At 33.1% G+C, this 12,174-nt stretch overlaps 1 protein-coding gene across 2 annotated transcripts in view; it reads left to right on the forward strand.

The window, feature by feature from the left end:
• The window catches only part of CUL4B (cullin 4B), a 30,244-nt gene that overhangs the window by 1,892 nt on the left and 16,178 nt on the right, over window positions 1–12,174 (forward strand). For both annotated transcript variants that reach the window (XM_032476122.1, XM_032476123.1), the window contains exons 3-6: window positions 1,689–1,804; window positions 9,840–9,943; window positions 10,472–10,541; window positions 11,354–11,427. In XM_032476122.1, the coding sequence (XP_032332013.1) occupies window positions 1,689–1,804; window positions 9,840–9,943; window positions 10,472–10,541; window positions 11,354–11,427 (364 nt within the window). The remainder of the gene's footprint in view (window positions 1–1,688; window positions 1,805–9,839; window positions 9,944–10,471; window positions 10,542–11,353; window positions 11,428–12,174) is intronic.

Here is a 12,174-nt window from a genome sequence, read left to right on the forward strand (position 1 = left end):
AACATGATTTGTAGTTAGATTTATAATGTTGAATACTACATTCCTGAAATTCATTGTGGAAGCAGTTGCTGGAGAAAAATATTTATGATCTTTGCATTTCTTTCCAAAGGTAGAGGTTGGAAGTGAAAAATACTGTGTATACACAGAAGTAGTAACTCTGTGTACCACTAGTCTAAAGATAGGAACAATTACTACATCTTTTTTTTTTAATCACTGAAAATGGGTTTAAAAGTACTGACCTGGTGCTTTTAGGAAAATTTGTTCATTTTGTGTTTGAGATATGTGATTGGGAGTATTATAAATGCATTGATGCAAATATAAAATCAGCGATTTTTAAAAATGTAATTGAGCTGAATTACTTTTTAATCTGTTGGCTGTGTTTCTGTTTTTCTGACTTTTTCAACACCCTTAACTGGCAAGTAATAGATGCTAAAATGTTTATTAAATGGAGAAGTGAAATGAATGAACTAAAGTAATATTTACCAGAGCAGTGCCTTCTGACTAAATATTAGTATTGGGAAAATTAGGTTCTCCATGCTTGTATTTTCAACATTAGTGTAGAAATCAGGAATATTCTCTACTTTGTCTCAAGCCAGAGGGTTGTAGTGTTGTTTATTTTTAACCTTTTCTTTTTTCTATCCCTCTTATCCCACCCTCAGGCTCTCAAGAGTGTTGTAATCTTTCTGACTTAATAGTAGACCTTTCTCAAGTAAATATGATTTGTAATTAACTAATATGTTCACTGTTTAACTTAAAATATATCAATTTAATATCCAAGGATTTTTTTTTTAAAGAGATGACCTATGACCTTAATTGTATTTGCATACTGGTTTCAGAGATTCTGTTTGGGTTTTTTTTTCTCTCCCCCCTAAAATTAAAAACACATTATTAAGGTATTTGGATGTTTTAATTAAAAAAAATACTCACTGCTGGTCAATAAAGTTTAAATTAAAGCCTGGATTAAGATGTTCTTTTCCATTCTGAAAGTGTTACATAGGTTCTGGAGTCGTTTGGATGTTTTAATTTTTTTAAATTTCACTCTGCTCATAAATGTAGTTTAAATTAAAACTTGAGTTAAGATGTTTCTCTTCATTTCTGTAGGTGCTTCATAAATGTGGAGGGGGGAGTCAGACCTGGATTAGAATCCCAGTCTTGCCATTGACTAGCTATGGTGACCTTGGGCAAGCCTTATTAATAATGAGTCTTTCAGCCTCAGTTTCCTCAGTTGCAAAATAGGGATAATAATACCTTCCTTAGGGCGTTATTAGGAAGATTAAGATGTTTATGAAGTGTCTTGTACATAGTAGGCACTCAGTATTTTAAATCTCAGGTATAAAATTCATATTGACTTAGGTTTTACACATGATGGAATAGGGTCGAGATTGTTATTTTTTATCTGTCGTTCTTGAATGTTAATTTTTTGAAGCAATATAGTCAATAGGAGGAGAAAACCCTCACCTTCAATTTTAGTGGGTGAGTCAAAATGATTTACACGGTATTCTGGCACTTCAAATTTTATTCCTTAAACTAAGCCTAAATACAGTAGTTACTTTAATACTTAGGTGTAATCATTATAAAGATCACAATTTACCCTTAAAGAGCAATAATACTGTTGTTGTGTTTTATGGATCCTTTTCTTACTATAACCTACATATCATTCTAATAACAGCTTTTTACATATCATCTAGATAAGCCTAAATTGCCAGAAAACTACACAGATGAAACATGGCAGAAACTGAAAGAAGCGGTTGAAGCTATCCAGAATAGTACTTCGATTAAGTACAATTTAGAAGAACTCTATCAGGTATGTATTAATGTGGATTATCAGATTTGGTTAGTGTTAATTGAGGTTCAGTGTAAATGGGTTTTACTGTCTGAAATGAGTGCTTATGTAGACTTTTGGTTGCCTTCTAATTATAATTTCTCAATTAATATATACATTCTGTTTTATAGTTAGACCATGTATTCTGACATAAACTATGAGTACAGTCTTATTGGTATAAATTGGGCTTATCTTGGATCCTTCTTACTAGAATTTACAGTTAGGAGTACCTTGGTATAATAGAGGTTTTACCTATAATAGAATCCTATAACCTGGATCCCAAAGATGATTTCTGGTGATATGTCATTCGATTGTGATACTTCTTGCTAAGTGGTGTTACCTACAGGAAAGGCCTCAAGAAATGTAGAGAGTCTCAGTATACTTTATTCTACCTCTTCCTATTAGAATGCTTTTGCCATCTCATTTTATTGCTCTTTATGTTTGTCTTATCTCCTGACCTACAAGATACACTTTAGCCCAAAAATGAGCAGCAGGTTGAAGTATAGCAACTTGGTCTGAGGTTCAGGATTGTCTCTTTTGCTTAACAAACGAATCTGTACTTGACGTTTTTAACTTAAATATATAAAATATGGACAATTACTTATTTAGACTTCTTACTACCAAGATACTTTGCCCTACTCTGTTTTTGCCACAACCAATTTAAGAAGTTTACTTTCCATTATAATGCCATCAGTTTTGTATTTAAAAAAATGATTCAGAGCCCAATAGCTTGAGTTTCTGTATTGATGAATACCTTGTAAGAAATTATGTTAGTCCAGTTTATCAGAATTTGTAGTTTTCATCTATTCATTTTAGTTGTCCATGGTAATGGACAAACCTTGGATTAGGAGTCAGAAGGCAAAGAATTGGAGTCTGGTTTTGACTGCTTTCACCCTTGTGATCTCTGACAAGGTACTAAACTTCTAGCTTCTGTTTCCTCCTCTGTAAGTAAGGGGAAGAACACCTGCTCTGTCTACCTCACAGGGTTGCTTATAAGAATTAAATAAGATGTTTGTGAAAACAACCTTGAAGCACTATGATATAGAAAGATAAGTTGGTGTTATCACTAGTTTAACTTTTTCACTAGCCACAGTATGATTTTTTTTACTTGTAATATGTAAATTGGGATCACCAGTTTCTATTGCTGTTTACATTAAATGAATCAATGTATGCCAAACACTCAGAATGGTGCCCAATACATGTTAATAATGCTATGTAATATTATAAGCATTATAATACTATGTAAGTGTTAGATAGTAGTAGTACTAAAGTATTATTTAAGGTTAAGCCCACCTCATTTGGCTATGTTGGTTTATTACATACGTGGCTCCTGAGTTGTACAATAATAAAAGAATTAAAGAATTAGAGTTGAAAAGGCCTTAAGAAACCACGTGGTCCCGTATCTTTTCTTCGTAAAGGGTATGTGACAGCCTACAAAGTATGATTATCTCATTGAAGCAATATAGAAACCCTTTGTGAAGTAGGTAAGGTAGTAGTTATTTATCCTCACTCTACTGATGAGGAAACAGAAGTCTCAGGGAATAACAATATGCCCAAAGTGACATATTGGCAGAGCAAGGGACTTAAACCAAGATGCTCAAGTTTCTAGTCCAGTGCCCTTTCACTGATACACTATAGCACTTCGCATACCTCTGTAGTGCTGTGTTTGAAGCATATAAATGGTTTTACTTTAGGGAAAAAGTCTTTGTCATCAAAGAAGGTAATTTTTTTCATTCATGCATGTATATGGTGTTTATTTGGATATGTTGGCATATAGCATCTTTAATTTCAATAACGTGTTACTTTATATATTTCGTATTTATAACATTGATTGACTTTATATATTTTATATTTATAACATTGATTTATTTGTTAATGAACCCTTATTTTACCTTGAATATTTTTCTAGAGCTTTTGAGTTCACAAGCTATTTTTCCTGATAAATTAAGTTAAATTTCTTTGTTTCAAGAGCTTGTAGCTTACGTTTTGTGTTTTTCCTTCCTTGTGCTCCAGAATTTTACCTGCTATTGTTCAGTTTCATTTCTTTAGCCTAACATCAGTGTTATAACTTTTCACTCTTAGGGGTTTTCATAATGCTTTACTACTTCTGTTATAATAAAATCAAAAGCATTTGTTTCTAGTTCTTTTGTTGTTTTTGACGTTAACTTTAGAAATGCTTTTCCTTTGGATTGTTCTCAGAAAGATTATTTTGAGATGTTCAAGTTCAAAAAAGAGAATAAAAGTAAAATTATTTCATACCATCTGGATTTCAGGTGCTTGTTTGATTTTGACTGGTTGAAATGTAATTTAAAAATACTCTCCTAAAATTGAAACAGTATAGAAGTATGTAGTATACCAAACAAATGTAGTATACCTCATTCCCCCATCCCACTCTCTATCCCTAAAGTAAACACTTACTTGGCATATATCTATGAATGCAAAGCCATTTTGCTTTAAAGCTTAAGCATGGAAGTCCCTAGTGTGGATTGCATATATTTCCTCCTCTAAGTTTTTAATTTCTAGAAAAGAACATGGTGTCTAAGTGTATTTGCAATAAGCAAACATTGTCTTTTAAAAGTGATTTTAAGTGAGGATTGTACCTGAGTTTAAAAATTGTCTTTCCTCCACAACCTTAAAATCTTGTAAGAGTGAAGCAGTGGTTCATGTTATTTTGGTTTGGGTTTTTTTGTTTGTTTGCTTGTTTTGTTTTTGATTGACTACAGATAGGAGTCTGGTTACATGCACTGACATTTGAGTTGATCAGCCTGCCTCAGATTAGAGATCTGCCACTCACGATAACTTTGGGAGAGTTAGTTCTCTAAGCCTTGGCTTCCTCATTTGCAAAATAGGGAGAATAGCACTACCTATATGGCAGGTTTGTTCAGTTGTAAATAAAATACTGCAAAAAGTACTTACACACTGCCTGCTGTATGTCCATGTCACTGATGATGATGATAGGTATTTTAGTCTTTAAAAAAGATATCTGTAAGATTACATTTTATTATACAGCTCTAAAGCCACATATTTTAAAATTCTAAATCCACACTGGGCCAGAACAGCTGGCTGATAAATAGATTAAGTTCCAAATACGCATCAGAAAACACCACTAGCCAAATTGAAAAAATAATAGAAAAAGAGAATAACTCTCTAGGAACAGTGTTCCTATGTACCTCTCAAGAATGTGTCTTGTTTTTACGTGTGGTACCTTTATAGTTGGAATTTTGAAATAATGGGATTATTTTCCTCATGTTGACAGCCTTGTATGAGTAGCTGTGTAGTGTTTTAAAAATCAGCTACCTTTTTTGGAGCTGGCTGTTTTATATATGAAAGTGTAACATTTCTTTTTAGTATAAATTTCTAGCCATTATCTTTGAAGGCAAGCTTAGTCCATGTTTCAGTTCTGACGGAAATAATCTTATCTATCATTAAATAAATAAATAATGGGCGCTCTCGTTTGATTTGCTTTTTGTGAAATAAATCTTAAATAATGATCCTTTCAATTAAAGATTCATTCATTGAGACTGAATGCAAATAGTGCATCCATCTCAGTATAGGTTATTTTCCATTGTAAACTCTGGGTTCTTAAGCAGTCAGTAACTAGAGGAGAGCAGTTAACATTCCTTGCAGAGGTGACTAGCTATTGTATTCTGTGTTGATGACTAGCTGTTGTGTTCTGCAAGTTTAACTGTTGTCATTCTGTTGATGTTTTTAAATTTTTAAACCTGGTCACATTACTGTTGCTCTTCTTTTTACTAAATTAACACTGTCCCTGCAATTTAAGAAAATGTGCAACTACAAATTCTTAGTCCTTGATAATTTCGGTCTTGCTTAAGCTCTTTTTGGTAGCTGTAATAAGAAAAATAATTTAGGTTTCATTGTCTGGCTTTCTTTCTGTAAATTCTTAGTTTTTGATACATTTTGAGTATCTTATTTTAGCCATCTTTACTAGATTTAAAAAGACAGATAATTTGAGTTTTATTACTATATCAGTTGTTGAAAAGTTTTGTGGTGTGCTTTCTTTTCTTTAAACATATAGTTTGAAAAATAAGTGCCAACCCATTAGGCCACTGACCAGAGTTCAGCACCCTGGTGAGAAGTTAGTATTTTTCTTAAGTGTCTGTTGTTGTTAAATCAAAAAAATTTCTATATTTCCTCCCTTACCATTAATTTTCACATTTTGTATTTTTTAATCCTTATTTTAATCCTCTTCATGTTTTTATTCTAGTCTTATTTCTCACCCTCATTTCTGCTTGTCCCAAATGCAACTTTATGTACCTTTGCTGTTTCTTAAATCTTGTATCCTGCAAAGCATCAGATTTCAGGAACTGTAGTTTTGCATTTCATTTGTGACACATACATATTTTCTTGTGAGTTTTTTTTGTTCTTCAGACATGTTTTTGATGTGACATGTATGGATTTTGGAAGGAAGGGGCTGGGATTTGGAGGATTAAAGTTTAAAACCTTATTAGAATGTTTTTATTTTACACCCAGCTACCTTCAAAACGGATTTAAGGCAGCATATTTAACAAGTAATGATTGGGAGCTTAAGTGAAAAGATAATTTTATTTAAGAGACTTGTAGAGTTATCTAATCTGTTTAATACAAATAGTTGCCTGTGAAACAGGATTATATTAGTAATAATTATACCAGATCAAACTTTCAGGAATTTCCAAAGTGTTTAGTGAAGTGTAAAATAATTAATACATTTCTAAAAGTGCATTTTAAAGGTCTGGAATAAAATAGGGTTTTTGTCAAACGCCTAAGTACTCATTTAACACTTTCTTATCCGTGTTTCTATCCCAACAGCTAACATATATAGAGTACTTAGTAAACACCCCATTCTTGCTGAATCAGTGGTTGCTCACTCTGCAAAGCTGGGCAGATGCCATAGGCATATAGAGATCACTTAGTCCTTGCCCCTGAGATGGTTTATAGTCTGGTAGGCTCATGAAATTGGTAGTTTGTGACCAACATTTTATTTTTAAGAAATAAAATAGAAAATGTCAGAATACATCACACATAGTAACGGTGAGTGTAGTTTCATGAAAATTTTGTTTAAATTACATAAATTTATGTACAATGGATTGTGACATAAAATGTATTTCTTACTGTCTTGTCAAAAAATTTTGGAAGCCACTGCTTTAGGAACACGTGACTGCTCCATACAGGCCTTGCTTGAAAGTGAGGAAAGCAGTGTTTAGATCACAGGGTGTATGGAAAGATTATAAACAGACATGAGATTAAAATGGTAATATTGAGCCTTGAATGCCATGCAAAAAAGTGTGGTGGTGAGGAAGATAGGGTTTTAGTGGGGAAGGCAAGTACTTAAGTTTTTTGAATACTTAATGTATTTATCTGGTTCAGAGCCCAGAAAGTATTGCAAAGCTTGTAGTAGAAAGTTTCACTTCCACTCCTACCTCCAACACCCCTCCCCCAGTTAATTCCCCGCTCGACAAACATTAGTTCGGTGAGTATAGTTCCAGAAATGTTTCATGTATGTACAAACAACTGTGTGGGTTTTTTAAAATTAATTTTCTCTACTTTTTTTCAAGTAAATGATGGTAGACCACACACAACACCATTCAGTCCTTTGTATTTTTTTATACCTATTATGAAATTTCTCCATACTAGTACCTGAAGAGCTTGATAGAAAAGTTCTTAAGGAAGGCAAGTCACTAAATCTGGTCTATATGTTAAGCAGTCAAGGCTAAATTAAGAGAAGCAAAGTGTTCTCTTCCAACTGGACCTTTAAAACTCACTTTAGATGCTCCTGCCTTTCTCTTTCCTTCTTTTCCTGCCTTTAACATCTTAAACCACCCTCCAACTAAACACAAGTATATACATAAAGCCCAGCTTAATTCTCTATTTCTCACTATTCCCATTAACTCTTACCTATTTTCCTTTGGGTCTTTGGGACTCCACCTCTTTATCTCTGCTCAGGAAGCCTTTCCTGACTTGCCCCTGCCCTAAAAATTGGGTTGGGCACCTTGCCTTTATGCTTATTCCCATCATAGCACCTAAGACAGTATATTGTAATTATATGTTTTCCAGCCAGCTTTCTCCTTAAACTCTAAGCCCCTTCTATGTTAGGGCACATTGCTAGTTGTAGGTACATTAGTTTTTTTATATTTATTCACCTGATTCAAAGCCCAAAAAGTATTAAGGAACATGTAGATACATGAGCATGTGGTCTCTTTCTGTTATTAAGGAGAGTTGGGGACAGGATATACACATAAAAAGATACAGTATTGACTCAGTGACAAGTCAGTGTGGTGTGATTGGTGATAGTGCCAAATGAGTCACTGGTAGCTGAGGCTATTAAGGAAAGCTCATTGGAAGAAATGGAACCTAGCTGAGTAGTAAGGGAATTACAGTATCTTGTTAGAGAAGATAAATAGACGCGATGAGAACTAACTATGGGAGAAAGAGGAACACAGCGGAAGGGAATGGTAGAAGTAGGACCTGGAAAAGTACTGAAAATGGGAAATGTGGAGAAAGTGAAATACAAAGACAGGACCTAAGCAGGGAAATTATAAAGGCTGAGAAAATGAGTCACTCAAAAAGAACACCAAGATACAATGAGAATACTAAAGGAGGAAGGGAAAGAATCTGCAGAGGACCAATGTGAACCAGTCAGGCACATGAAATAAATATAAATACACCCTTAGGCAAATACACCCTTAGACTCAGCCTTCTTATTCCTCTTTAGCTGCTGGATCAGTTGGCCAGCTGTTCCCTGGTAAGGTGTAGTGCCTTTTTTCCTTAGGCATAAGTGATTTCCTTTAAGCTTACTTTTCATTTGCTAGTTTATTTGCTGGACCTGCATACTGGGAATATGACTTCCAACTACATATTTATAAAATTCCACTCCAACCAGCAGAACTTGGATGCTCCCTTAGAGTCAATTTTAATGGAATTTTTGCCTTCTGTTGTGGTGAGAAAGAAATCTGGTGTTATACTTAAGTCAATTACTAGTTGGAATTGTAAATTGTATCAGAGTTCATCCAAAGAGTTTTACCATGCCTGTTGTATTAAGCTTGAAAGTATTTTGATACACATAACAAGAAGCACACTGAAATCTGAAGTTTATTCTTTTGGGATCTGAGTATGAAAGACCATTTCGATTATTAGAATGAAGTAAAAATACAGTATTTATCTAGTAATTAATGTTTATTCAGTTGTGCACATTTAAAAGCCTCTTTTTTTAAAATTGAAGTACAGTCAATTACAATGTATCTATCTCTGGTGTACAGCACAATATCCCAGTCATGCATATACATACATATATTCATTTTCATATTTTTTTCCATTAAAGGTTATTATAAGATATTGAACATAATTCCCTGTGCTATACAAAAGAAACTTTTCTAAAATTTATTTTTATATATAGTGGCAAACATTTGTAAATCTCAAACTCTCAAATTTATCCCTCCCTCTCCCTTTCCCCGGTAACCGTAAGATTGTTTACTAAGTCTTCGAGCCTGTTTCTTAAAAGCCTCTATTTAAATAAAGTAAAATGTTGGAGAAAAATCCTTGATGTATAATTGTATCACATTCATTGTAATACTGCTAGCAATAAACTCTGCATTGCTCTATTCAGGAAAACCAAAGAAAGTATAAAGAAATTTTAATTAAATATTGGTTGAATGGCCCAACCAACCCATCTAATAAACAAATTGGTGAAATTATTTTTCAAACTCAAAGTAGAATTCTGCTTATGAAAACAATTAACATTTTTAAAGAACAAGACAATTTATATGTAGCCGTTGTTATATGTTACAGGTACAGCCATAATAGATACATTAATTTGTGTGTGGGGGGGATTAGGATAGTACACTGGTTATGAAAAAAGTTCATTATCCACATTGATATTTTGTTGTTTTACCTTGTGTTTTAAATGGATGAATAAGCCTTTTTAATAAGCTGACATGGTAGAAATAACAAATGAGAATTTGTTGTAAATAATTGAGAAATCCACCCATTCTCTCCTTCAGAAAGTGTATGTTTAATTTTGCAGGCTGTGGAAAATCTCTGTTCCTACAAGATTTCTGCAAACTTGTACAAGCAGCTGAGACAGATTTGTGAAGATCACATCAAAGCACAAATTCATCAATTTAGAGAATATCCTTTTAAAAACAAAACATTTTGTATTTCCTCTTTTCTTCCCTCTCTATAACTCACTTTTTAATGTAGCTTGAAATGGAATCCCTGTGTTTTATAGGTTTGTTATTTTTGTTCATTTTGCTTCTAGAGAAGGAAGCAATTTGACTTTTCAGCTTTAATTAAGGTCCAAATCTACATTGTATTAGTAATTAGTATACACTAATCTATTAGTGTAAATAAGATAGGTGTCTTTACCCTTCTTTGTCCCAACAGATTTCCATTTGAGGAAAGATAATCTAAGGGAAATAATTGGCATTGTGTTTTCAGTTTATTATGTCAACAATGCGCAATTATATCTAAGACTTGTTTTTAAAGGTATTTTCAGTGGAATCTAACATGTTTTTACAGTTTAAGAAGTAGCATTTTGTTCTATATTTAGTTTCATTTAGTATGTAGGGCATTCCATATTTAAGACAAATTGTGCTCTTAGATTGCATATAATACTTGTACTAAGCACTTTTAAAATTTCCTTAACATATATCTCACGGATTCATTGGATAGTGTTCTTTTTCTAAAGAAGATCGATAGATGTTGGCAAAACCATTGCAGACAAATGGTAAGCTGGAAAAAGCATTACATTTCAGCTAAATATTGTAGTTTAAAAAAATAAGTTTCTTCAAATACCGAAGTGTTAGTTTTTAAAACTTTGCAATAGGGAGACTGTCTCAATATCTATTCTTGTCCTGAACTGGAAACTAATTTTGGTTGAGTTTCCTATTTTAAAACTGCAAATTATAGGTATACCAGTACTTTAGAATGACTTGCACCTTAAGATCATTTTTATTTTTGTCTCACAACCAAAAAGTACTTATCTCATTAAATAAGTGTTGTTTTATCTGTCAGACTTGATGGCTATCCATGCCCCGCTATTTGATTACTTATAAAGGTGCCTCATGGTCGTCCTGTATTTTAGCTTATTCAGATCACAACCTTTTCCTTTTTCCCTAATCTGGTATTATTTTGTACCTTATAGTCTGCAAATTAAAAATCTTAAAATCCATCCCCCCTGCCCAAAATCCCATGTGTATTTTTAATGCAGTGTTATCCTGAGGACTGTTGCTGAGGAAAAATTGTATGTGCGTCACCTTGATTCCATTTTTATTTTCAGTTATTTCTCAAGTTGTGAAGAAGTCATAGGACCATGTTAAGTTGTGTTTTTTTTCTGGGAACTACAGCAAGAATTAAGACAATAAAATAGTTTAACAAAAATTATATATAAGCGTATTCTCAGGTAGATGTGTTTATCTGTACATTTGATCCTAGTAGTCTAGAATATATACAAGTAAACCCTGCAGTCTTATTTTATCAAGAGCAAATATTTCAGCTTCACAAAATATAAAAATTGTTTTTCTTTTTTTTCTCTGGCAGATCATGATCAGGAGCATTTTTTTGTTTCTAGATAGGACTTACGTTCTTCAGAATTCAATGCTACCCTCCATTTGGTAAGGATGCCAGAAAAAAAATTATGAAAAGTTTTGTTACAAGTCATAGTCAAATCTTAATTATACTAATAGAAGAGAGTAAGTGATACTGTGAATATTTTCCTAAAAACTGACATTTGGTTTCTAGGCTTATATTTATAGCAATTTTACCTGCTTAATTATGAGTTGTTATGCTAATATTGGAGATAGCTAACATTCCCTGAGCTTATAGTAATTTATGAAGACTTTTTTTTGTTAGCTAAGGGGATTAAAGTTTGCTCCGAACTGTCTGAGTGTGCATCATTTTGTTGCTGATCAAGAGTTCACTCAATATCTTTTAACATTATTATGGAAAGTTCCATGTATACATGAAAATAGAAGAGTATAATGAGCTCTTACCCCTACCATGTGCTTAGCATCTACCTGTGGCAATTATCAGAGAGCTTACTCATTTTTGAGTACTGAAGCCAGTTGACAAATGAGCAATTAAGCCTTCATTACCAGTACAGTAAAGACCGTTTTATAGCTTTGAACTAATTTTGTCTCTTGATTTGACCAAGGAAGAAATCCACCAAAGGAAGTAATACAACAAAACTTAGTTATGGAGGAAGATGGGAATTTAGCCTCAGTTCTCATTAAAGACAAAATGAGTTTCCTGTATGCTTGAATCTGATAATGTTATTTAAAATTAAGTGTGTGGATTTTATCCTTTTACAATTGCTGCTTCAAAGCCTGGAGCCCTAATTAGCATGTGGTGAGAAGTTAAGC

The sequence above is a fragment of the Camelus ferus genome, chromosome X, assembly GCF_009834535.1.
Source record: "Camelus ferus isolate YT-003-E chromosome X, BCGSAC_Cfer_1.0, whole genome shotgun sequence".
In the NCBI taxonomy this organism is placed as follows: domain Eukaryota; kingdom Metazoa; phylum Chordata; class Mammalia; order Artiodactyla; family Camelidae; genus Camelus; species Camelus ferus.